General features: G+C 40.0%; 2 protein-coding genes across 2 annotated transcripts; both read right to left on the bottom strand.

Moving 5' to 3' along the window:
• Positions 1–2,475: 2,475 nt before the first annotated feature.
• Positions 2,476–6,480, bottom strand: LOC133992539 (ATP synthase subunit d, mitochondrial-like). Its single transcript, XM_062431194.1, has 6 exons — positions 6,431–6,480; positions 4,460–4,590; positions 3,488–3,584; positions 3,028–3,099; positions 2,767–2,829; positions 2,476–2,659 (listed from the first exon to the last, which is right to left on the bottom strand). The coding sequence occupies exons 2-6, from the start codon at positions 4,579–4,581 to the stop codon at positions 2,528–2,530; spliced, it is 486 nt and encodes a 161-aa protein (XP_062287178.1). The 5' UTR covers positions 4,582–4,590; positions 6,431–6,480; the 3' UTR covers positions 2,476–2,527.
• Positions 6,481–8,801: 2,321 nt separating this feature from the next.
• LOC133997318 (homeobox protein MSH-C-like) lies at positions 8,802–10,312 on the bottom strand. The gene is made up of 2 exons (XM_062436894.1): positions 9,888–10,312; positions 8,802–9,233 (listed from the first exon to the last, which is right to left on the bottom strand). The coding sequence occupies exons 1-2, from the start codon at positions 10,310–10,312 to the stop codon at positions 8,825–8,827; spliced, it is 834 nt and encodes a 277-aa protein (XP_062292878.1). The 3' UTR covers positions 8,802–8,824.
• Positions 10,313–27,789: the final 17,477 nt, after the last annotated feature.

Raw genomic sequence — 27,789 nt, 5'->3', positions numbered from 1 at the left:
TGTTGTAAACATTTCATAATCTGTCTGTGATGAGGCAAACTTCTGTGAAAAAACCTTCATATCAGATAAAGTTCCTCCAAAACTTGCAACACATGGCACTTTGCTTCAGTTTGTCCCCTTTTGTCTCTACACAGCCTTGTGTGTGGTAATAACACTGTAAGAGAAGCACAGGCCTGTTATCCCCCAGAGATGATAAGACAGTTGCCAGCCTCTAGTCTCCTAGCAGTGCCTCCCTCCACACAAGCCTACTCCCATTGTTCTCAATTAACAATGAGGCCAGTGTTGACTCCACTGTCCAGAGGCAGACCTGGGTGGATCACTAGCACACAACTGTGTCTGTTTTCACCCAACACGATAAACACTCATGGCCATGAGATTCCAGATGACAAGCATGTAGAGCTAATGGGCTGCGTAATGTGTTTGAACATGATGATACATAGTAAGAAATGCTGTGACCGTGCACCACATAAATATTGCAATAATTTAACAATAAAGGAAGACAACGACAAGAAAAAACAATGCAATCGTTGTCTGTACACAATCTTTTAAGCCCTGCTGCAACACCAAAGCACAACCGGGTGTGTCACCTTTGATCACAGAAGTCCAGCCAAACGTGTGGCCTGTAGGTGTCTGTCTGGTCTGGAGGTTTGAGCAAAAGGCAGCTAATGAGGAAATAAATGGGAAAACATAAGCACGTGTTCAACCCTCAGTAAAGTACTGACCAAGGTGAACTCAAGAGGAGGATATCAGCTCGTATTTCTTTCCAGCCAAAATAGTTTTGCATCATTTGCACCCTCAGAGGTGTTACCTTACTGATTTCTTGTGATTCCCATTGGCAGGACTGTTCAGTAGTGCAGTAAGCAGACCACCTGGCCGGTAACCTTTAATCAGAGCACCAAATATTGATGTTTTCTATGAAAAGACTAAGTTATCTGACTGTTTAGAGTTGCATGATATCAATTAAGACAATTCACACCAGCAGAGGGTGTTTTGACGCAGTGTTTTACCGGTGGCTAGTCACATGAAGCCTATAGGTGACTATAGCGAAGTGGATATAGGCCTGGTTGTTTATTCAGTGTAAAATAAGTGATTTCCTCTTGGAGAAACACAACGCGTTTAATATGATAATATCCATTATCTTCGGTGAAATCTGTGGGGTGAAAAATAGCAAAATCTGGCTGACATCTCTTCAGCATTCAGGGCAGACGGCACCTGGCGGACTATCCCATCTATAACGCAATCTCCAGCAGCTAACGTTGTGACTGGCAAACGGCTAGCTAGCTTTCGATGCTGCTAATGACAGTCTACTGTGGTCATCATAAAGGACATGGGAGCAAAACAACTCCAAACCAGATTGGGTACAGAAAGGAAAACCTCATGTGATGCTTATTATTTTCCTTCTTTGACCTCCACAGGGCATACTGACTGAGCGCCGCCGTTCAGACACACTTGAACGGTTAGCTCTTGTTTTCACCACCGGTTTACATCGCAGGGTTGAGGTAAAACTTTCGATAAATCACACGACTAAGCGATAAAAACACATAATACTGAGAACATGCTCTTATGTGACAGTTAAGGTTATTAAAACGAAACATTTACCTGAGCTGATGGACTCCCGTCAAACGTCACTGACTGTCAAATAACATGTAACGGAAATCATCTTTGATTAAGCCCCGCCTGTTACTTCTACTGCAAATCTGGCCAATCAGCAACCGAGATGCCGTAACGTGGAACCAATCAATATCCAAAGATGGGTCATTTGCCAGATGTCCCGCCTATTTATGTCAATAAATAGCCGATGTCCAATCAAATCTGAGAACACATTTTTAATGATACATGATTGGATAAAAGGAATTATTGCCATATGTGCTGACCTATGACGAAGATAATCACCGGTATCACTTTGGGGAGAAGCCTTTTCAGTACAGTGGGTAAAGTGATCAATTATTTTATCAGCTGTATGTGTGAAACTGAAGATCAAACCTGTTTTAAATTGAATCATTGCTGTGTGACTGATTTCATTACAACTGTAGAGGCACTGCAGTGGCGTCATTTGACACCTTTTCATAATATAGTGGCGACAGATTTTAACCCGAGAGAAGATTAATAATGTTGTACAATACCACACCAATATGAAATACATTGTATATTTAAATTAACCTCTTCTCTCTCCTTTTTTCACTTTTAAAAATAATGTAATTATTTTATACATAAACTGGAATTTGAGCTTGAATGAAGTCAAATTTAACTACCTTTAATGTTGTTGTCATAAATGACAAAAAAAGATCTTGAATCTTGAAATGTTTGATAATTGTTATTTTTAAAAACGTTTGCCTTTCAGTGGAAAACTAAAGCAACATCGCCCCCTCGTGGGCACAACCAACAATATCACTAACAACCTTTACTGTAGTTGGCCCTTATTTCAAAAGAACTTGGATACATACATCTTAGTCAAATAATTGAAACATCAAAGCATTCAGTTTAAAATACATAATCTTTATTGTGAGGTGAGCGTCTGGTAATAGGATTACAATTCAGCAATGGGCTTGTGGGGCCAGTAGGGATTTTTGACCTTGTCCAACTTGGTCTCAGGGAAGGTATTGTTGAGATCCTCAATGGTCATCTGGTCGAAGGGGATCATGTTCTTAAACTTTTCGAACTAAGATGAAAAAAACACAACAAAAAGATAAGGAAAGGTTTGAAAAATGCAAACTTTCTTCAGATGTTCCTGAGGTATTTTAGCAACAAATGCAAGATGCCTCTCACCTCTTGCTCATACTGAGCGATGCGGGCCTTTGATGCCTCAACGTAGACTGATGCACTTTTGTTCTGTTAGAGAAATAGTTTTGAAAAAGCAGATCACATTACAGCACTCTGTTTGATTCTGAATTTACTATGTATGGCTTTCTATTGGGTCAGTTTTGTGATGGAAAATTTTACAATTCCCACAGTAGTTAGAAAAATATGTTATTGCCAGTAATAAGTGAAATTCAGGCAATAATGGATTTGTTTGATGTAATCACTTACAGACTCGGCCTCCTGTGCGTTGATGGCACTGGTCTGTGTATCAGCAGGCTCAGGGATCTGCAGAGCTTTGAACTGTGTAGGAGGAACATTTATGAGTTGCAATTGTAATACAAACCAACAAATGCTAATCAAGCCATGTACTCTATATAACAAAACAGTAAAATCTGTTCAGATTACAACTGATTTCGGGAATGATGAGCAAGAGTTGGCTGCTAGACTCTAGCCTCTACAGAGGACTCAAAGCAATTCATTCTACTTTGAATTCACTAGTAATTGAGATTCAGGAATATTTATTTTCACTTATTTTGAAAAGTCTCAGGCCATAAAAAAAACATGTCACCAACAATTAAAGTGTGTTAAAGTTACTGTGTAATATCAAAGTAGGATTCTAACCCACACCACATGGAGAGTCAGCATAGTGCTCATGAACATCTGAATTAACTATTCAAGGTGAACTCACCTTCTTCTCAAACTCATCAACCATGCCTGCTTTGGCCACTGTGCTCCTGTAGAGGCTCCAGTCAATGGTTGCAGGAGTCTCTGGCAGGGAGGTTAGTCTGGTATAAGAAAATATGATATACTTAATAAATACGAGTAAAGATACAGAGAGCAAAGTAGTGACGACATAAAATAATTAATTTAATAATGATATAAAATATAAAGCAGCAACCAAATGTACAAAATGCAGAACAACTGCAAAATAAGAGATCATATAACATCCTTTTGAATATCCTTATACTGGCTACCAGCTGGTTTTAGAATTGATTTTAAGATCCTGCTGATTACATTTAAAAGCATACATGTCTGAGTTACTCTCGTCAAATCAACCTGCACACAGTTTGAGGTCCTCAGGCAGGAACATGATGGCTATTCCTAATGCAAGGTTGAGGACTAAAGGAGATATTTTTCTGTCAGAGCACAAATGTTGTGGAAAGACCCACCTGAGAATCTCAGACTTATATTTATTTATTGATTTATCTGTATATGATTTATATGTTATATATGTAGGAATGTATGTGTATTTGGTGTTTTATGTCCATCCTCTGTAAAGCACTATGTAATTGCACATTTCGATGTGTTATATAAACAAACCTTATTATTATTTATTAGCAATAATAGGTATATGCAAGACAAATACTACAGAGAGATGATACTCCTATGTGAAATGCATTAAAAAAGAAAAAGAACTGACTAATTTCTTGGGGCAGTAAGTTACCTAGTGTCTTCAGTTTGCCTTTTTCTCACTAAAACATCTCATAGTGGTTACATGCACATATGTTTGTTGAGAGTGTTTACTAAAAAAGTTTTAGAATTTAATACTGACTGTGATCCTGACATGTAAATAAATAATTCATTAAAAAAACGCCCACACACGAGGAACTGCAAAATGTATCATAACGTTGTTATAACTTTTTGTTGATGTGTAACTAACTTGGCAGCGATGGCATCACTTCGAGTCTTCAGAGCGTTAAACATGCCCCTCTGGTTGGGTGGGACACGCTCAGCAAACGCCACCCAGTCAATGGCCTTGAGGGCTACACGACGACCTGCCATCCTGTCTGTCTGAAAGGCAAAAGGATAATTATATTTAGTCCAGACAAATCCAAAACCCTCTACAAAAGACATCATCCACACTGCATCTAACTGAAAAGGTGATTTAATGTAACTATGTTGTCATATTATACATATACACTTATCTTCCAGTTTTTAACAAAAATAAATTTCAGTTTTTGTTGAAATTGTTCAAGATAAATAGACAATAGAAATCTTTCTAGTTGAGTGAGTGTCTTTGTCTGAAATTTTCAGAAAAACTACTGTTTTGTGGGGTTGGTGTTGATTCAATTTTATATTCATTTTGGGTTTTGTAGTTGATGTTGTGTTTTGCTGACAGGTGTTTCTAGTATTGTATCCACCACCCTATTTATATCAATGTGGGTACACTAAATATTAAAACCTCTCACAACCTCTCCCCTCTCTGTATAAATTCAATTCAACAGCATCATGAAAAATGTCTCTAAAATGACCCTGAAGTTACCCTCCACTCAAAATTATGTTTTTCTTCACGTTCTTTCAGTGGGATGTTTGAGCTTCACTGTGTGCAGAATGATTTATATTTTTTTCGTGCGTATTTATTCGTGCAGTAAGGATTATTTGTAAGCCTGTTTAAGTGTGTTATAAATGTTTAAGCATTTTCATGTATATAACAGCATTTCATTGACCATATATACATTTGCTGGAAATTTAATATTAGTGCCTTTGTATTTATGCTGAGTAATGTTACTGTATGTCGCAACATAAGTGGAAATACACTTTTTAAAATGCATGTAGTTTTACTGAGATGCAGAGCTCTCAGAAATGCGTTTAGTGTATGAGACAGGAAGACCGGTTAGATCCTCCGGTTCTTTTCTTTCAGCTGTTCCACAAAGAAGAGCAAAAACATTTGGTTTGCTGATTTTAAAATAAAAACTCATTCATTTAGTCTGGCCTTTATATAGTTTTATCATTTCATAGTTTAATTATTATATACTTATTTTATATATTCTATTTTTTTTAAACATCATTTTTCTTTTTTATAATCTACTTATTTTGTGTAGTATTGCACAGTATTATTATTGTTATTTTTATTGGTTGTATCATCTTGTATTGTTATCTTTTATATCAACTTTATTATATTGGAATGCGTTAATAAGTCAATTTTTAACATCTTATGTTTATCAATCGCTTGTAAAGCACTTTGAATTACATTTGATTTGTTTGGAAGGTGCTATATAACGTTCAATTGATTGATCTGTTCACCTCAGAACAAGTAAATGAAATGTCAATAACGTTACATAATGTTTTTAAACGAGTGCTTTCCTAATGATAATTCTTAATCGATACGAGTTGATACGTTTATATTAACCCCACTGACACATAAAGCAGGTACTCTATTTATATTATTATTATTATTATCATCATTATTATTATTATCATCATCATCATTAGTGATGTTACTACTCATTGTTTCCTTTATATTGAGTCTTATATGTTATTAATACTGCAGCACCTTGAGTATCACTATGAATGAAAAGTACGATTCACGCCACAAAAAAGATATTGCCACAATTGCATGTTGTTATTAACTATTAACTGACAGGACAGTCAAATGCATGTATTTGTGTAGAAGTAATCAATGACACCGGGTCCTTGACACTTTGTTCAATTCACAGTTGCTAGCTCGGTTAGCTTGCTAGCCAAGGTCAGACAAGTCTTCCTTCAACGTCATGGTTTTTCACAAAACATCGACTAATGTTAAGTTTACGCTTCAGTCTGTTGCACATGCAATGCGTGTGTGTGTTGGATGAGTCGTTATCCAAACAAATTTGTCATTAAATGTAGTTTCAGTCGATGCTGACATACTCACCTCGCTGAAATCTTCGTCTGCGCAGGGAGGAACAGCGGAAGTGCTTTTGCTTTTTCTTCTACTACTTCTTCTTCTGGGGGAGCAGCGGCAGCAGCGAGCCCGCCACCTCCCTCTGCTGGACAGCCAGAGCATCTACAATGAGACACACAGAGCTGCCTTCATTTGTTCGTCTGTATGTAAATGAAGACTTCAGCTTACGTCTGAAATTACTGTTTAGTCTAACAGTACATGTAATGTGTTTTATAGTATATTTACAACTGAGAAGTATAATTGGAAACAATGTAAATAGCTCCATACCGCACAACAAACGATAGTTAAGTGTTTCTATGATTCCGTTAGTGAAAACTAATTCAGACGGCCCTGGGCACGAGCATGGAAATGGGAAAATGTGTAAGGTTTGATTACCCGAGTCTAATGCTGTGTTAGGCGATGGGGGCCTGATTATGAAAACCATTAAACAGTGTGAATAATGCAGACTGTAACATCGTGTATCACATAGGCCTAGTCTAATTAGACTAAAATGCATAACTTTTCATATTAGCCTGGTCATTAAAAAGTAGGCCTAATCATTTTCCAGCTGTATGGAAAATGATTCATTTGTGCTCATCTCAATTTCTGTTATTTTATGGGCGTAATGTACCAGCATATCATTATTTTAACTAATATCTGTCTGTACTAGGCAGCAACGGCTTCTTTGTCAGCATGAAAGCTGTCTTATTAACCTATTAATAATGCAATGACGATACCGTAAGCCTAATTATTTTATACTGGACAGGAGGTACTGTTTGTGGCCTCAAAATGTAATGTAACACGCGTGCATCCCTTAGGACAACACGTTGGTTTTCAACACGCCTGAAATGACAAGGCACGCTGGACTGAAACATATTTTCATACGCAAACGATTTGTTAAAAAGCAAAACAAAAGTGTGTTGTTCCCAAGAAAACTTGATAAATGAGGATGTCTAAAATAATATCTAAAACTTTGACAGAATAGGAGTTTAATTGATATGATCTTATTTTTTTCCAAGTAATATTTTCCTGACGATTTACTTTGTGTGTGAGTCATACGCTATTTTGAGTTAAACTTGCGCAAACTGCATTAAGTATTAATAACTTGGACTAAACTGCAACTTGGGGAAAAGTGATAGTCATTTTAGGCCATTTTCAATTTAGATAATAATGCCAATTAAATAAATGTTGGTCAGGCAGTAAGGATTTTGGCACAATAGTGTTTGACATTTGGCATGCTTAAGAAACGTATGACTTCATAAATAAGTAAACAGATAAATAAACCAAGTAAGCAATAACATTTATGAAGTCATTGGTCTTAAGCCTATATTTATTGCTTTTAATAATGTCGTATTTCTAGGAGCACTGGCCTGCTCCACTGGTTCATTAGGCCTAATCTCGACCAGAACCTGCGGGTGTGAATACACAACTAAAAACAGTAACAAGGTGGCGCAATGAGCTGAACACATTGAGGTTTTGTATAATGTTTATTTACTAAAATCAGTTTTTACAAGTAACTGAAGATTTAGATAGAGTGATGTACAGTATGTACACAGTACAGATACAAAGATATTCAATAAATACCACTTTCCTGCTGCTCCTCAAGCCAGGCTGCAGGACTTTATGAACTCTACACATTTTATTTACATTTACAGCAAAATTCCTCCAAAAAACTATTATCACTCCCATAAAGGCCACATTGTGAGAGTAAAAAATATCTAATACATGTGGTTTCTAAAATATAATTTTGCTCCATGTTTACAAAATGTAGAAATCTTGACAGGAACTGCTGTGAAGAATTACAAACATTCAAACAGCAAATCTGCAGTTTTACCCGAAGACGACAGAAAACAGTCAATGCTGAATGAGGAGAAATAATTCAAGTGATACACTGGTCTTAAGGCACTGACAGCGTTTAAGTACTTTTCTGTTTTTTCCTTCGCTTCAGTAGATTATTGCATTCATGTCTGGACCCACTTTAAATGTCCAGTTTCACAAACTACTGCTTGAGTTGGTGGATGGACTGGAATGAGATATTTAAGGCATGTCGTTTAAAACCCTGACATTTGCATTTGGAGTTTTGCCCAAGTAATTTAGGCCTGTGAACCCACAATCCACAGCACTGGACACTGTCTTAAAATGAGGAAAGCGAGTGAACGCACTCAGTCCATTTACGCACACAATTACATATTTAAATGTGTCCCAATTTTTTAATCATTTTCGATTTTGGAGGTTAGAACATTTCTCTAAACTCCAAAGTGAAAATACAAAAATGGTTTTCCGAGATGTAAAAGACGCATTACGCCCATAAGTGTATAGCAACCGTGATCTGAAGACATGTTTTTTTTTCTTTCTTAAAAACACACACACACACACACAGGAATACTAAGACAAATAGTACATTCCATAAGTGACAGGTCCACTGAACAGTCCGGGTACCGGCAGACTGGGCCGCGGGAAGGCGTTTGACGGGCCCCATGTTGGAGACCCCATGTGCGCTCCGAGGGGAAACGGCAGCGCAAAAGCGGGCAGGACGGGCTTTGAGGCCAGTTTAAACTTTTCCAGCTCGGCCTCTTGCAGTCTCTTGGCTTTTGCCCTCCTGTTTTGGAACCAAATTTTGACCTGAGTCTCCGTCAGGTTGAGAGAGTTGGAGAACTCGGCTCTCTCGGCGATGGAGAGATACTGCTTCTGGCGAAACTTGCGCTCCAGCGCCAGCAGCTGAGAGGTAGTGAAGGGCGTGCGAGGTTTCCTGTTGTTTTTGTGTTTCCTTAAAGTACACTGAGTTGGACTTGAACTCCCTGTTAGAAAAAAATAAAAAAACAAAAAATTGGTTATAGGTTTTATATGGGTTTGGTTATTTGTTGTGTTTAATATTGTTGTGGGAAACCTCAATCATCAAAGCAAGTTAACATATGAGCCTTCAGAGGCAGATGCAAACAAAAACATGTTACAGCAAGCAAATAAATATAGGCTACTATATATTTTGTTGACAAATGTAAGTGTTATATCACTCTGCATCACAAACATTTATTCCAAACGTGAATTCTACGGTATAACTAAATCCATCCTTAAATCTTGAATTTGCGCATACATACTGTATATATCCAACATTTGTAGGTAAATATATTAAGAAATATAAAGGCTAAGAATAGAATAATTAAAAGGGAATTCGTGCAATAGCGAAATTGCACTTCACGTGCACAGCATCACAACACACTATTATATTACAGCAGCATGTAAACAAACGGAAAAATGCAAGAAGGAAATTTAGGCATAGTCTGTGGAGTTGTACACACATTTACATCGCTTTGATACAACAAGGGAAATAATAACCTTATGTAACTTTAAGCTAATAACATCCAGCCTCTATTACTGACAGTGGATATGAAGAATACAAACAGTGAGATCCTGGTCCTTGATCAAGTCAGAGGACAGCAGAGGGACGGACTTACGAGGAGGAGTAGAAAAGGAAGGCGTCTGGAACCAAGTGCTCTGATCTTTCTCACAAAACTGCGGACTGTCCTCGCTGGAACTACTGGAAACACCCTGTGAGCTCTCCGCCGAAACCTTCCTCTCCGCGTAAAAAGTCCTTGGAGAGAACTGCCCGCCCTGCCCTGCCACGGGCTTCGGCAGGACCAGAGATAAATCTGAGGGAGAATAAGAAGTCCGACAGGTGGTCTTCTTGGAAATCAGCGACTCGACGCTGAAGGGAAGGCTGCTCCGCTGAAGTTTGTATCCTTTCTCCGTCGTCATGTCTTTAGGCTGAACTTCCTCGCCCTCCGTATCCGTCTCCTCTTTTTGATGAAGCTGTTTGGCGTCTTGGGATGGCGACCCCTGCACAGGATTCATCATAATACAAGGGGATGGGGCCATGCACCTCCGTGCGGCCCGTTCAGAGGAATGAGGTGTACAGTGTCCAATATGCGTCTCTGCGCTGTCAGTGGTGCCCAGTAGCTTTTACGCGCTGGACGGGGTCGTCTATAAAAGGACAAGGGCTGTCCCCCCTCCCCGGTCCCGCCAATCAGCTTGTCAAGTTGGGTTCGTGACGTCTCAGAGTGCGGTTTTGATTGGTCCGCTGCCTTCCAAGAGAACATCAAGAGGCCTCTGAAAGGAAGGAGAAGTTAATCATACAGACCCCATGCGGTGCAGTACTATTGATGGTCCTCACAAAGTAGCTTAGACCAATTTTAGCGCAATTAACCAGTGGGGAGGACTCTCTTGACCATTTACATCCTTTAGCCAGGCTCTCCATCGGTACTATTGGTTGAATTAGTCTCATCTCCTACTGTAAAGCTGTGTAGCAACTAAAGAGTCGTGTCGATATCAAAGTAATACCTTCATCAAAGAAGAAAGAAAAGAAAAAGAGATAATTGCTTAGATGTTTAGGTCTATTCATAGATTAAAATATTGCATCATAATCTGCAATAAAATGCGAGTAGAAAAAAACAAACAAGAAAACGTGCGCAACCATGATCGAAATTGATTAGGTATGACTGTTGGTCACACAGCATTACAGCAATTTAAGGCCTGTCATGAACCCTTCTCGCTTCACAATGGCCTTAGTTGAGAAGCAACAGGCGTTTTCTTTCTCCAGGTCATACTATTTAATAAGCCAGACAAGTTGTGTTTTGCGAGGCGCCAGGCTCGGCAGGATCAAAAAGGAAGATACCTCGGGGAGAAAAGGCAACGGTTAACTCCACTTAACCAATTGTCCTCCAAATATTTCATAGTCCACTGCATGGAGCTGCAGTTAACTGTTTCACGTCTAGTCTGAAATGGATGACTGTCTTTAAGTCCATTTTGACACATTGCATTAAAATGATGATCTGCAACAGTAATACCAAACTTTTAACATTATTATGGGCAACAAGGGAGAAATAGCTTTAGGTCAATCTAAAAAACTAATTGAATCAAGGTAATGTGAATGTATTAGAATTAGTCTGATAATGGAGTGGAGGGTACAAGAAGTGTTATTGTGCAGGAGCAGTCTCTAATCAGGAGTATGGCCTGCTGACAGGAACTACTGGTGAGTTCATGAATCCAGTCTGGGATGATGTTGTGGTCAGTGCTGGAAGAAATATTTTGATCCTTTTTCTCATGGAAAAGTGTCAATACCACAATGTAGCCTACATTTACTCCAAAAGTCATGCCCTCAAGAAATGACTTGAGTAAAAAAGTATATTAATGGTAAAATGCACTGAAAGAAGTAAAAATAAAAGTACCTTGTGTTGTATTATTATATATTACACCACTGGATAATTATTATAAATGCTTGTAAAGTACATTTTACTGCTGTAGTTAGTTGTGGTGAAGCTAATTGTTACATTTTAAGTTTTTTTATAGTTGGACAATGAAGTCTAAATAATCATATTCTAGAGGATGATTTTTGTTTTTTAATAAAATCTTAAAAGTAACTGTCTCTTGTAAGTAAAAAGTTAAAAAATAGGAAGAAAATACTCAAGTCCAAGTACCTCAGAATTGTACTTATGAGGATTTCTTCATTAATGTGCTGAGTTGCTTTCCTCCACTGGCTGTGGTCCACAGGCCTTCACATATAAATTATTTCCTTGCAGCATCACTTTATAAAGAGACATGTAAACTCTCCTTCATGATGTTTGCAATCTAAATTTGTCCCATACAACATTTCCAAGAAAATATCACATTAAATGTGTCAGCAGCACTCTTTTGCTCCCTGGATATAATCAGTCGAACCTAACACACCCCTCCACTGAAAGCACCACAATCATCAACACTATCACGCACAATGAAGTGGTGGTTAAGTGTAAAGATGGATTGTGCTCAGCAGACTGCTATATCCCTAGTTTTCCAACCTCTTTTGCCACACCAAATTACTTAATGAATCATCTGCATGCTTAATTGCTAAATTGGGTCAAAAAACGAATATATTTACCTCTTTAAATCAGCTTGTTCAGGAGCCATGAGGAATTGTTGGTGTCTTACAGCACATGACTGTCATGCAACTAAAATGCTCTAAATGAGCTCCCATTAAAAAAAAAAGCCCCCAAAAAAAGTTAAACAAAAGATGGTTTGATTGACAAATGTCTTTATTAAGATCAGTGATGTCCAGCTTCTTGAAAGCCCTCAGGTGCAAAGAACAGTCTACCTCTCATCAGTTAAGAGGTACAACTTTTGGTTGATGATTCAACTTGAGTAAATCCTGATGTTGAGTCCGCTGCTTCATTTCCTATCTCACAAAGCCGACCCTCTGTCTCCTCACACACCAGGGCCTCTCGTCACCCAGCTGGTTTGGGTTTAAATCCCAGCGACCATGCACCCTTCCCTCTGTCTAATCTCCATAGTGTCGTGCAAGAAGGGGATGAGAGTTGCCCCGCGGAGCACACAGTCTCATACAGAGATTCATCAGGTACGCCTAGAGATAAATGTACATAAGAAGTACAGTTACTTCTCCTCCCCTGCAGTGTTGTCCAGTGTATTTAGCTTCGGGCCCCCTCTCCCCTACCCCAAAAGACATTTCTGTAACAGCATGCAGGCGAACGAACTATGTCAGAAGGTGTTAGTGAGTTTGAAAGCAGATCTGTCCTTCAAGGTCGGTGCAAACTCAATGGGAAGCACTTTCCCCTCAGCTGGCACCCGAAATGAAAACTTTTTCACATGCATGTAAGGGGCCATTTCCAATAGTCTCATGCTTCGATGAAACCACTTAGCCATTTCTTAAAGTGCAAGGGCCAAGTGGTGGCACGATAAGCTGTGTGAAAAGACAAGTAGTTAGTGTATGTTTTTAAGACCCTCAAAAATGGTCCAAAGATGATCCAATCAATTTCTAAATGACTCAGAACTTGACTCGTCAGGTGCACCAGCTGATGAGCTCAGGCTTTGTGGGAGTCCAGGTGAGCAGATGTCTGTCCTCATTCAACAATGTGTGAATTCCCTGCTGTAGCTAGGCCCTCTGACAAACAAACAGATCATTTAGAGGAGTGAGGGAGCTCTGGAACCCAATCCCTGTGAGATGTGTCGACAGTGGCACAAAGAGCTGTAGGTACAGGCCTGGATGAAATGGACACTTTGCTGACATGACGGACTAGATGAGGACAAGTAAGTGCCATTCTCAGCAGCACGTCACTCTCACATTGCTCTCACTTTTCTTGTGTGCAATCGGCAGAAGGAGAGCGGGACACTAAGGTGCTAAAGTTGCACATTAGTGCCTCCAGTGATTAGATGTTAGGCATAAGACGTTAACATATCTGTGGGGAAGTTTGCTTTTTATACCGGCAAGAAAAGCAAGAGGTAACAATCTATTTTTTCATGTATCATTTGAAATTTCTGGCTTTGTCAAAACCTCGACTCGTGTGCCTGCCGCGGATAAGGTGACCAGCATAGCACTTCACATTTAACAGCAGTTGAAATAGCAGTGCTTTGGGTTGCACAACACTGTGGAAAATATCTTGACCTTTCATTTGACTTAACAAGTTGATCCAATCCACATCAGAACAGCTTCAATCCTGCACTTAAACGCTGGTTTGACATTTTCTGCCAAAGCCACTTCCTCTTGTGGCATCAGAGCACCCTGTGTTTGAATGTCGGGTAATGAGGGAAATATTCTTGCCGTGCTAAAGTGAAGGCAGCAAATTGCCTTCATCATGGCCTCTTTTTTTGGACTATAAAAAAGCAATCAGGGGATGGAGTGTCCTGGGGTATTATAGCTGCTGTTTTTGACTCAAACCTAAACACAGCAGGGTTTCTTTCATTTGACTGAGAATTTGCATTATAAGATAAAATTAATGAGAAGCTACGCTACAAATACCAATGGTTAAATCTTTAATAGCATCATAACTACAGTAACTTCAAAAACTGATGTTTTTGTTGAGAGGGTTCCTCCTGAACTCTGTTGCCAATAAAGATTGTTAAGGAGAGAAACCACAAGAGGTGACAATGCAATTGGCAATTCTGTTTGGCTTGCCGTTGACCATAGAAATCCACATTCTTGAGGAAAGTCTAGAGACAATGCGAGTGGGTGAGTTAGGTTGAGGACTGGGGATGAGGAACTTTGTGTGGCTACTCTGTGGTCTCATTCACAAACCGAAGAATGTCGCCACAATCTCATACGCTCTTAGCAGCCAAAGCTGTGATGCAGTATATTTGCGAAAAAAAACCCAAGGCAGCAGCATCAATTTTCTCTTTTACTGCTGGCTTGAAATCCCAGTGAAGCCAAAACCAGCAACTATTGTATAAATTACAGCAATTTGGTATACATTATATGAAATCTCTTTCTTTTTTGCATCATAAAAAACATATTAGTTGATATTTAAACTATGTGAGGAAAAAAATAGAACATATGTTGCAACCAATTTTCCTCTTTTTCTTTTTTTTCATCTGTATATTTAAAGGGACTATAACTGGGATGATCATCCACTCTATGATCACATGCAGGTAAAATTACATTTTCACAGCACATCAAAGCTCTTGAGGTTAAATTGCCTGCAGTTCATCGAGAAAAAAAAGGTGTTGTTTTTTTTTAAAATCCTGATTTCAAATATCCAGTATGGGATAGTGTTATCTTTTTAGAAGTAATTATTAACTCTTTCATAAAAATTGAGAAACATTTCTACATAGATTTGTTACAAGAAATCTTTACTGGCAAATACTGATAATCTCTGACAAATCTTGATGAACAAATTAATCTATAATTATGGTAAGACTGTTTTTTAGTTAAGTTTAAACTTTATCAACCTTTCTTAAACAATTTTAACAGCAAGACTAGTGTTACATAAATATTTTCCACAAAATGTGTAACCAAACTATTAAGTCATAATGCATGAATTCAGTGTAGATCCAAACTGGCAATGCATGACTGATAGTAATAATGTTATTGCAGGCACCAAAGGTCAGAACAAATGTGTGTGTTTGAATATCCTGAGATTACAATTTCAAAGTCCTCCCCATGAGAAGTCGAACAATGGAAAGGGTGGGAAGTTAAAAAAGCGGGGGCTCTTTCAAATAAACAAGCATGGGTTGATCCTGAATAGGGCAGCTACAGAGCAGCCGGATTGGTTCTCAGAAGATTGAGAGCATGCTCTCCTCCTCCTCCTCCTCCTCCTCGGCTCCCAAACAAACTGATGTAGTAAACACAAACAACCTGATAAAGCTGCACGACAATAATTTAATACTTTTCTTTATTTCTTTATCCCACCCTGTTTTTAAATCTCCTCTGTACTCCCCTTTCTCTCCCCCTGAACAGAGTGTGGACGGGAAAGTAGATGGGGGGTAAGAGCTCTCCTTTTTTGTGCTATTGCTTAATGAGCCTGAAAATACAATTGCACTGTTCTGACTGTGAAGGTAGCCTGCAGGCTAGTGTAAATTAGCAGTGCGAGGAAGCCCAGAGGGCTGACTCTTGCTGAGCGGCCAGAATAGAGAGATGTGGTGAGAGGGGAAAATCCTGTTAGGGTGGTGATGTGGAGGAATCATGGTGCGTTTTCGGCCTGGAGTGCAGCTGATAGGGCCACTTGTTGCAGCGGCAATCTCACTGCTGATGTGAGAGATTTATTGAGACTGCACCACAGCCATGTGTATTGGCATCCGTTATGTGAGATGTCAGTTGTTTGTCACATTTCAAACCCATAATTCCAGTTAGTTCCACACAATGGCTCTTTTGAGACGCTACTACAATCATCATTCAATTCAATTTTCTATTCTTCTGTAGATTCCATGGCGAGGAGCGGAGGCGAGAGTCTCCCACATTGCATATGTCCTCTCATGAGCTCTGGCTGCTCTTTTGACCGCTCCGCTAGGCATCTGCTGCCCATAGCTTGCTTATATCTGCATTCTAATGCACATATCCTGCTGGGATGTTAACTTTAGGCCCTCAGTAATTGATGGCTTCCACACTTCAGCCGAGTCCCCCCTTTTCCTTCTCCCTGCCGATTGTTGGTATATCTCTGTGGTTTGGGGGTCTTTCAGTCAACCATTGTTCTTTTATGGAGGAATTATAATAGACTAAAGGAGAGGGTGAAAAGAGAAAGAGGGGAGGGGGCAGAAGAGGGGAGGGGATAAAAACAGAGTCGCTGCTGATATTTAGTGAACTCCGAAGGGGGAGTTTTCATTCTCATTCTGCAAGTTTGGCACATGCCTTCTGTTACTAAGTGGCAGTGCATTGAAAGAGGGCCTTGCATTTCCCATTCTGCGGCTCTGCTAGGTGCCTAGACTTACAACCCTGGCAGCTGTTGGGCCTTCTATGCAGCTATAGACTCCTCTCCACAGGTGAGCTCCCCTACCAAACTCCCAGTCTCCACTTCACTCAATAGGGCCATTTTCAAGTCTTTTATCATCGGGGAGAGGCTGACTTTCTGTGTGCCACTCACAGAAATGCAATTCATGGCTCTCAAGATTGCAATTAATGTTATTCATTGTGTTACAGTTTGATTCAGCAAAGGGATGATTTATATTGCGTTTCGGGGTCATCTTCTCAACTTCACTCGGATCCAAGACATTAACATATCTTTTCGAGGTTTGTGTGTGCAGTAATTATAAATATGCATAAACAAACAAAGGCAAACATCATATGAACAGTGTGTCTGTGGCAGAGACTGGCTGTTTCAGAGGATTGTGTCATGTCACTAACTAAAACAAATCAGTGAAACTACAATACAGCACATTTTTCAATAAAACACTTTCTAATTTAATTTCTCCCAAATGTGCCATGTTATAATGTTGCATGTAGTAAGTGTCTATGTGATATGTAACCCAAAGTGGCCGGTGGTTGGGTCTGTTCTTCTACAAGGCAACAATTACTTTAAAAGCTATCGGCTGGATTGGTAAACCACTCTAAATTATGTTGTTGTTTTGGTTTTTGAAAGATTTCACCACCTTTTTTCTGAATTCAGTGGCAGAATATTCTCTTGTTTATTTTCCCTCTTCTTCTTCTCCTTCTTTTTTTTTTCTTCTCTGTGATGCGAGCTGTTACATATTACTCCTGAGGTGTGGTGCCTCTTCCCTCAAAGGCCTCCACTGTTTCCCCCAAACTGCTGCCAAGCTGGGCTATCTATTCATTTGGTTACTTAAGTATAATTGCTTCTCTTTGAAGCCTCAGAGAGGCAAATCATTTGCTTTGGCCCCGGGGCAGTAATGGTCACCGAGCCAGCGACCCCCTCCTGGTCCGAGAGCGTCGGAGAGACCGCGAGAGGCCAGATCCCATACGGAGAAGAAATAATACGGCCAGGGCCGCTCAATTTCACCTCCCTTTTCATCCCATTCTTTGAAAACTTTTTATTAACAACAGCTTTCTCTCTCATACCGGGGCGCCAGGAGAGGGGAGGAGAGGAGGCAGAGAGGTGGGGTGGGAGGGGTGGTTGTGGTGTTGGTGGCATGAGAGGATATCGGCAGCAGGGGAGGAGGGTGGAGGAGAGGGGGTGGCTGTCCCCCTGTAGATGTCTGCCGGATTCTCACACACTCTCTCATGCACAATCACATGCGCGCGCGCACACACACACACACACACACACACACACGCACGCACGCACGCACGCACGCACGCACGCACGCACGCACGCACGCACGCACACACACACACACACACACACACAGACACACACATCATCAATAGTGACAGGTCAAGGAGGCATTGAGAAAACAGCCTCCCCCTTTTCCTCTCCCCCACGGTTCACACTGCTAAACAGGGACTCATGTTTCATATGCCACAGGCCTCAACACACACACACACACACACACACACACACACACACATGCACACGCACACACACACACACACGCACACACACACACACACATACACAGAGATTCCTGCTCCATGGCAGCTTGTCAGTGTGACTGTGTGCGTGTGTTTACTAATATGAATACTCATTTGCGCCTGTATATACACATGCATCTGTATACCTGCCCCCATTATTGTACATATGAGAATGCACTTGACTCAATGCCAAAATGCCCTCTTTCAACCTATGACAGGCCGCGGAAATATATGGCAACATAGTACACAAAGACCCCATTTAATGCTGAACATTACTCCACCACTTACTGTAATTGTCACAATTCTGAGCACATTGACATTGTAATCTTATAATAAGGTAATGGGGGCTGAAACTTTGTACAGGGGTGCGATTAGAAGGGTGTAGCTCAGGAAAGAAAGGGGTTAAAATGTCTGGGGGACAACATTTTCCTGTGCAGACAGAGGGATTGTATATTGCATGTTGTGTTTTGGGGAGGTTATATTGATAAAACCAGATAAATAGAAGAAACATACAAACTTAAAACTGGTAGCAACACTCTGATATCTACTATCTGTGACATGCCATAACGTGGAAGTCACAAAACATCACATAGAGCAATTCTTCTTTAAGGCAGGAGCTTCAGACAGAAAGCCGTACTGTGTAATGGGGAAACCAACTTTTAGAGAAAAAAAAGATTACTTCTAAATAGCACGAGTTATCTTCAAGACACTGTGGAGCCAAATCGATGTGGACAGGCGTCCATAAAAAGCCAACCTGGTTATGAATGCTGCGTTTTACTTGTATCATTTTGACTTTGAGGTTTTTAAGAGAGAAGCATTCCCTGCAGTCAAGCCAGATGGTAACAATTCTTAGACATATTACGAGCTGCTCTCTGCCAAATAGCATACCTTTGGGCTATGTTTTCAGTGGGCTATAAAAGCCAATAATGTAATTTTGATCTATTTTATCAGATATCACCCGGCCCAGGCTACGTTTATATAAGACAAAGTTTTAAACAGGACAAGAATTCTATCTGTTTTGCTTTTCACTCTCTAAGTGCACATTTTTCAATATCTGACCTGCTGCGTGGCTTTGCTTGTTTGACTGCTGCATTCTGCCAGGATGGTGAGGTTAGCTTCTATGTTTTCAGTCATATAGCACTGAGTATATGTAAAAATACACTTTACTAGATGTGCATGGTTTTCCACAAATTGACTTACAGGGGGAGAATAGGGGAATTCTTTGTGGAAGCACTTAAAAAGCCTGACCTTGACAACTCTTAATGCAACGATGACACAGTAGCAAACTATCCCAGCACTGCACCACACTCCCCAGTGGTCCGCCATCAGCCCCATGACTCACCGCTGACCTTGCAGTAACTTTCCAGTGCTCCTCTAAAACCCATTTAGGGAATCTTAAGGGACTGTCACATGTTTCAGTATCCCATTTAAAATGCTGTAACGCTAAACACACCTGAAGTTCAGTGCGAGCCTCCATAAACACACACACACACACACACACACACTCCACAGAAAAAAAACAGGGCCAAGGGATTATATCCCATCTGTGGGTGTTTCTCCCCCATAATGTCCGAAGAATGTAATTGCCCCAGAAACAACCACAACAAGGTGGGACGATCGAGGACATTAGCTCAGGTTTTCCATTGTGAAGCTCGTTCTTTTCTTCTCATCCGATCACATGCACAACTGGAGGCCTGCTGTGTGGAATTACTTTTGCTAATGGCACTACACACTTTTGTAGCAGGAAATCGGACAGCCACGCTGTAACTGCTAAAACGGTGATTAAAAAACCCAAATTGCATCATGATGTTGGGAAATTTAGCAGAGAGGGGAAAAAAAACAAAAAACAAGCGCTCCAAATGAAGCGAATGGGATTATTGAACTGTTATGGGATGTGTAAACTTGTCTGGTGGAGCTATAGTCTGGTCTTTTTGGATTTCTTTGGAAAAATAAAGACTTTAAAATAACTTTTCCAAATCTGAAGGCAGCTTGTAAAGTCTAATTAAAGATCACAATATTAATTCTGTAATTTGCTTGTCATTAAGTGTCTCCCCGGCTTGTTTTAATGGGATACAAACTGCAGTTAATGAGACAAATAGTTAGCCGCAGTTCTGCCTGGCTGACAGTTGGCTGTGGATGCTGTGAAGACTAAACAAGTCAATTTGAGATTTCTTTGTACTCTCTAGGTGAGAATCACTGGCTGAATGATGTGTGTTATGTGTGTTTCAGATTGGTTTGTTTAACAATAATTGAAGGCGGAGTATGAATGCTTAAGTCATGAGGAAGAAGGGATGATTCGCTTGATAAAAATGAGAAAAGAGCCAACGGTCCTCTTGGTAGGTGCCACTGAAAATGGTGGGAAGACAGTTTGTGATCAAATAGCTGCATGCACCAGCTTTTAATCATATATGACCTTTGTAAAAAAACGTGGTCTTAATTTAACATCAGAGGGACCAAAGTACAGTGTGTGTTATTTTGAGGTTTTATCTCCTTATAGTCATATCCCCTCATTGCTTGTGGTGCTTGTTAAAAGCATTGTCGATAGCAAACACAATGTTCCTGTGATAAACTGAGTAAGACAGGGGAGTCTTATTGAGCAGTCTGCACAAAACTGTCTTTGTCTCTCATCTTCAGCTTCTCCAACGAGTGAAGTCTGAGTTAACTAAACATTTTTTCTCTTTATCCCCTTTCTCTCTGTGAATTTGTGGTCGTGTGCAATCCTTTAACGAGCTCCATCTTTGACCTGGGTTGTATGTTTCCCGAGATGTCATGTCTTGTAAGTCAAGGAAAGACTTTAATGTCCACATGATTTAACATTAAAGGGAAGGATTCCAAAAAAAGGGGCTCGGTGCCACAGAGGTAATAATATCTCTGTAAATGAGGAATTGCAAATGCTAAATACATCCTACAGATCATGGGAACAAACCAGGAGCAGCATCGAGGTACTCCAGGCTCCAGTGTTGCTTAAAAATAAAACAAAGAGACCAATGCACAACTGTGTTTAACTTTCTGAACTATCATCAGGATTGGCCTTGAATTTCCAAACCTTCCTCTCTCTTTCTTTCAAATGATTCTAAATGTGGACCGTAAGCACAAAAGATCCTGAACAGGGATTTCTTCATACAGTTGACGCATGCTTCTCAAAATTAAAGCCAAAATAAATACATTCTGTTAATTCTGTGTGTTTCCTGTTAAAACACATCACTTACAGTATGTCTTTATTCTTAACTTTAGATCATAAGGATAAAAAGAAAGAAAAGGGGAGGGAAAAAAACAGAGAAGGACTTTGGCTTGTGACCATAAGTGACATGCTTGCCACGGCATTGTTTGAGGTTTTTGCAGACCTGTAATCAAATTTGGGAAGGTTTGGAAACCTATCGTCATGGTGCGCTCTCCAAGACAGAATGATGTCCAGTAAAAAACAGAATAAATGCTCTCGCACACATTCACCACGCTGTGCTGAACTCTGACAAAAAAGATGTTTTTCAAAAAAGAAAAATGCCCCCACAAAACGCAATTTCCATGCACCATGAAAAACAGTTCCTATTACGAATACAGTTGTTATGCCCTTAAATCTGTTTGTTTTGTCATATTGCTCCGGGGTTGTTTCTTTTTCAGGAAACCCTGCTTCAATTAAGTGTGATGGAACACATGTGTCCCTTATCGGGGGCCAACATCTTCTACTGTTGGCCTTTGAAACGACACTGGCTCCAAGGGATAATTGGGCTTTAAAGGGAGATTCTCCCAGGGTGCCTCTCCTTGTGCCTGTCGGCGTGGATCAGCTGACGGCCGCCGTGTCTATGGACTTGCTATAAGTGATCATAAGTGGTTGTGCATGTAGTCGTACAACCGCGGGGATGATAGCAATCCCAGAAACCAACTCTCTTTTATTTGAGGCCCCCGGCACACATACAGACACACAGACAGGCTGCCCGAAGGTGTGTGACTGAGTCTGATCAAATTGTACGGTTGTTACTGAGTGCAGGTTCATCTTTGAAGTGATACACTCCCTTTAAAAGTGGATGATTGTAATGACAGTGATCTTTCTGGCTAATTCTGTCATTTGTGGGCTTTTATGATGATATTGATTAAAGTAAAACATGATGAGAGTGTAGTGCTTATTTGCATATTCTCCCTCTCTTTCTCACACATATACACACAAACACACACACACACACACACACACACACACACACACACACACACACGTCAGCTTATGACTCAGCTGCTGCTCTTCCTGCCCTTCACAAAGAGTTTGGTGATCTCCAAACCTCCACCGACATCCCACAATGGACCAGTGTTTACTGTTATGCTCCGTTTGCGTCATGTCACAAAACAACAATTTGCAGCCTGTAAGTGAACAAAAGACTTCATAATAAAAGCTTGTGCTTGTCACAAGCACTTTACTTTTTTTAAGTTCTTGACTCAGAGGCAAAGGGAAAAAGATAAAAGTTTATCCTCCTCGCTGCAGAGGATGGGTTGCTCACAGAGGCCATTGTGACAAAGGCAGACGGAGCAAAATGGAAAATTGATTCCCTGCAATCATCTCCTGTCATCTTTTGTCTACACTAGGCACCACTCGGGCCTGCAATCATCTTGTTGCTCTCGTTGCACAGACGAACCCTTTTTGATTTTGTTTATTTCTTTATATGTTGTGTTTATCTTTTTGCATTTGCTTTCCAGTAAGTTAAAAGTACAAAAGAAGGAACCTGATCACTACGATCATTACCCTCCAACACACATGCGTTAACTTTTTTCAGTCATTTCACCTAACTGTGGACATCTTCTAAAGCATTCTCATAATAGCACTAGGCTTAGGATAAGGTTTAACATCGGCAGAGCAAGGAGCAGCCAGGGGCTGAGAATAACTGTGTGAGCCGTCAACAGGAAGAGCGTGCTGCATGACTACAGGCCAAGAGCTTTAATTGGCTGTCTGCAGGAATTTCTGCTGTGGCAAACTAATTGACCCACAACTCCCTGGTGCGTTATCAACACGGGGAAATGCCACTGGGCCGATAACCAGCCAGCCTTGTAAACCAATCTATAACCAATGGCCAATTTAAAACACGTGTTATTGGCTATTTTACGACAGGTCCGCTCTTCTACTTGACTGAGATGTTTTGGTGTGTAACGAGGACCTTTTCAGGTTTAGACAGTAAGACTTTCTGATTGACAGCTTAACAAATACAGAGGTGGTAGAAAGAGTTAAGACATTATGTGGGTGTTTTATTTTCAGTGGGTATTTTAACTGATGTCAGTGTTGGAGAGTTACTTTTAGAAGTAATCCATTACTAATCCTTTTTACCTTAAAGGGCCATTTCAAATCAAGAAATATAAATCTAAATCTAAATATGATTATATATTTTTTTAGAGCTGCAACATTCATCGATAAATTGATTGATCAAATAACAGAAGACTCTTCCTCTGCTATTTGATAATCAATTAATCATTTTATTCTTTTTTTAAAAAGATTTGTTTGGCACAGACGCCTTTATTTAACAGTAGACAGACAGGAAACAGGAGAGAGAGGAGTGTGACATGCAGCAAAGGACCTCCGGCCGGGATTGGAACCGGGGTCGGCTGCGTATGTGGCATGCGCTCTGACCACTCGACCACCTGCGCGCCCATTTTATTCATTTTTAAAGCAAAAATGTCAAGTTTTCCCCAGTTCCAGACAGTCATTTTTGAGGATTTGATGCTTTTCTTCTTCTTGTGCAATAATGAATTTAATATATTTGAATTTTTTTTTGGACTGTTGGTCTAACAAATCAGACAATTTGAAGTCACATTGGATTTTAAGAAACTGTAGTGGTCTTCTTTCCATGCTTCCAGATGTTTTATGGAACCAATGATTGACCGATCGACAGTATATAATGATTATGATACAGATTATCGACACTGAAAAGAATGGTTAGATGCAGCTGTAATATTTTCTTGCCAATTTGTAGTTGTATCTGAGTCTCTTGTCTGTCATGAATATATAGTATATAATATATAGTCATCAAAAATACTAGAAAATAAGAGGATTTTCTGAATTAACATGAAGTAAATATCTTCGTCTTGAGCACTAATTTAGGAAAAAAAGCATCTGTGTTACCTTTGTATTGATAGTGACACATTGGCACAGCACATGCTGTTAACATGACGTGATGAAAAGACACAACTGAAAGGTCCGGCACACTCTCACACTGCTGGTATTCACTGAGAGACCGAGGTTTTCGCAACTGGCTTCAAAAATTATGCCATAAAATCTCTGAGCGAGTGTGACAGGTCGTGATCAAAACCAGCTGCCAATTAACGTAATGACTGAATCTATCACATTCAATTAGAGGGAGTCTATGAGCTGTCAATCCAGCCCTCGGACTGCTCGTTAAACAAAAACACAGGCAGAGTGATCACTTTAGAAGGCATGTCTCTGTCTTTGTGATCCTTATCTGACGGGCCCTGTGTCGTATTTGAAGCAGTCGGCCCTGACAGGTCCCACGGATAAACTGCTGTATGAAAGGGGTCACCTCAACTTCTGGAATCCATCGTCAGCTTTCTGTCTTGCACAACTGACAAATGGTTTCAAACAGCATTCAGGGAGTTTTACAGAGGTATTCCCTGATGTGTGTCTGCAGAAAGTGCGAGACAAAAGTAGAAAGGAACAGAGGAACAGAAAAAAATAGATAGGAGAGAAAGATCTAAGTGAGATAAATGAACCAAAACAAAACAAAGAACAAGGACCACTTTCCCTCAGTCACCTCCTTACTTTGGCAAAGGGCCTACTGTAATCCCCCAGAGGAGCAGCTATCTGGCAGGAGTTTGCTCCATGGTCAGTGTCTTTAACCCCAGATGATAACACTTAGCCCGGCCATAAAGAATAGGCCCCTTTAACAGATCCATTAGCGTCCGATCCCCGAGAGTGGACCCGCTGGTGTCTACTGAAACTTACCAGGAAGCCTTGAAGGAAAACAGCATGGCAGACATGCACTGAGATCAAAGACAAACTCACCCCTCCCTCCTCCCTCATCTCCTCCTCCTCCCCGTCAGCTTTCTGTCTCTCTATCTCTCGTTCTCTCCCTCCATATGCATCCTCTAAGAGTACGTCCCTTTAAAGTCAAACTGAATTCATTTTTCATATGAAACACATCCTTAATGTTTGTCTTGACATTTGCACTTATTTGGTCAAAATTCTAAAAAGAAGATATTTAAGTGTTTACCATTATAATGCCCACTACATTAGTGTTCTCCAGCAGAGTAAATTTTCTCTACCGACTGTCAGTGCTGACACTGGATATTTGATGGGTGAAACTTCTGTAGTAAGTAGTAAACATTCACAAACAGTCATAAAAATCATTTTATAATGGTCAAATTTAATGTTTTTTTAGATATGTTAATGTGTTGCCATCCATTAAAATGCTCATATGTGTAGTTTTGGAGCAAATGTTCAGTTTAGAGGATTTGTGGTTTCATCTGGTTAAAATGTAGAAAAAGCCATTTCTGTTGTCCAACAACAGAAACTGAAAAAATATGTAAATGAAAACAACATTGAGTCTAACTATTAAAACCCAGTTTGGGTGATCAAAGAGTGCAGGATGTTGCCTGTGATGTGCAGTTGTGTTGTTTACTGACCCAAAAAGACAAAGACTCACATATTTAGACAAGCGCTCTTTGTTGAGGTGTTTTATTGTGGGCAGAGATTATTGGAGACACTAGTGTGGCTACACATTGTTTTTATGGTGTTTTCATATTTAGCCGACTTAATGTGGATGTAGTCTAAACCTCCTTCTCAGATGCCTTTCTAGCTTCATCTTGCTTATACTGCTCCTCCTCTCCTCTACCGTCTCTCTTCTCCTTGAACTTCCTCTTCAGGAACCTTTCCTCCCTTCTGCTATCGGCATCCGTTCGTCTCCCTCTCTTCTCTCCTCTATCATCAAAACCTTTTCCTCTCCCTCCCTCTCTCTGTCTCCTCCCGACATCTCCCCCATGCTCTGTCTCCCTCCTCTTAAACTTTTCCTCCCTCTCTTTACTACCAACATCCCCCTGTCTTCCTCCCCCAATGTTTTCAATTTAGCAGCACTGTGAACCAGTTCAGATTGTAACGGTATCAATTAGTCAGCGACTCCAGCACGTTTATTTAATGGGGCTGGGAGTGAGCTTTGGTGATTTACAGGCTGCGAGGGAGATGTAAGGGAGAGATGTGCAGACATGGGCTGATATGGGTTTTTTAAGTCTGTGGGAACCAAGCCTATATGTAGTGTGTACCTTGAGGATTTGGTCCTGCGGTTTAAGGTCCCTGTAGTAATGCGGTGAAACCTCCATAAGATGAAAAGGATTGCAGAGGAAGAGAAGAAATGCAAAGGAAAGAGAACATTTTTGAGATTTTCTGGAGGGCCTAATGCCTCTTTTCATATGTATTGGGTTTCAACCACAGCCTTTTTTGTGCTTGATCTGCATTCTTCAGATATGCTATGGAAATGCTCTGAGACAAAGAACAGAAGGTATAAATGTTGTGGATTTAGAATTTTGATTTCAAAGAAATACCACAGCACTGTTCAAAAACTGCTAACATGATACACCTTGCACTTTTTGGGGTTTTGGGTTTTGTTGTTTGGTGTATTTCCCTCACTAATCAAATGTAGATTATGTGATGTCATATGAAGGTATTTCTTGTGCACCAAAAAATAAATAAAAACAGTGAATGTTTTTACATCATTTGGCTTTTTGCAAATACCAAAAGAATTTCTCTACTTCAGCAACAATAGTCAATCATTTAATAAATGTTGTATTTTAACTAAGTGGTACAAGTCTTGTGTTTGTTTTTTTAAAAATCATACACTCCCTTCAGGCAAACATACCTCACAGACTGCTCCTTTGAACAGATGAACTCATTTTAACCCTTTTTGATTTTGTTTATTTCTTTATATGTTGCGTTTATTTTTTGCAAATGCTTTCCAGTGACTTAAAGGCACAAAATAAGGAACCTGATCACTGTGCTGCAGCGCAGGGCACGTGAAACACACATAGTTTCTGAGGGCTGTAAGGAAATCGCCCGCTAAAAGTTTTAATACTATTTTGCATAGATTTCGAGCAAAGTTAAAAAAATTTGGCACAAAAAAAACAAAAACAACTTTCAACAATGTTAAAATTCTGAAGAGGGTACAACAACATTATGTAGTCACAAAAACTTTACAGCCATGAATTGCTTGTCTTTTCTGTCTGCTTGAAGGTGAAGTGGGTGAAAGCAACATGCTGATGGCTGCACTGCTGAAAATAAAACTCTTTGGCAGGTTCCTCAACTCATCTTTTATTCAGTGTCTTCCCTCTATCAATATGCCAACTTTTGCACCTCATATGCATAACCTGCTTTTTCATGGTCATTTTAGATTTGTGCATAAATACACATGAATAAACACTTTGGTTCAGAGGATTGACTTTTACCTAAGGAGCAAGCATAAGTATGACATTTGTGTTCTATGTGTTCACATATCAACATGCATTAATTCCATTTTCTTTACATTCACAGATGTAACTCATTGCCCTCATGTAGACGGTAATTTTTAAATAAACACCAATGGGTGAACGTCTGGCACATGTTGTTGTCATACCTGTAGATGTGAGATTTGTTAAAAAGATGGAGTGTGTT

This window comes from Scomber scombrus, chromosome 2, assembly GCF_963691925.1.
Source record: "Scomber scombrus chromosome 2, fScoSco1.1, whole genome shotgun sequence".
Taxonomy (NCBI): Eukaryota; Metazoa; Chordata; class Actinopteri; order Scombriformes; family Scombridae; genus Scomber; species Scomber scombrus.
This window is presented reverse-complemented; position numbering and strand designations above follow the sequence as displayed.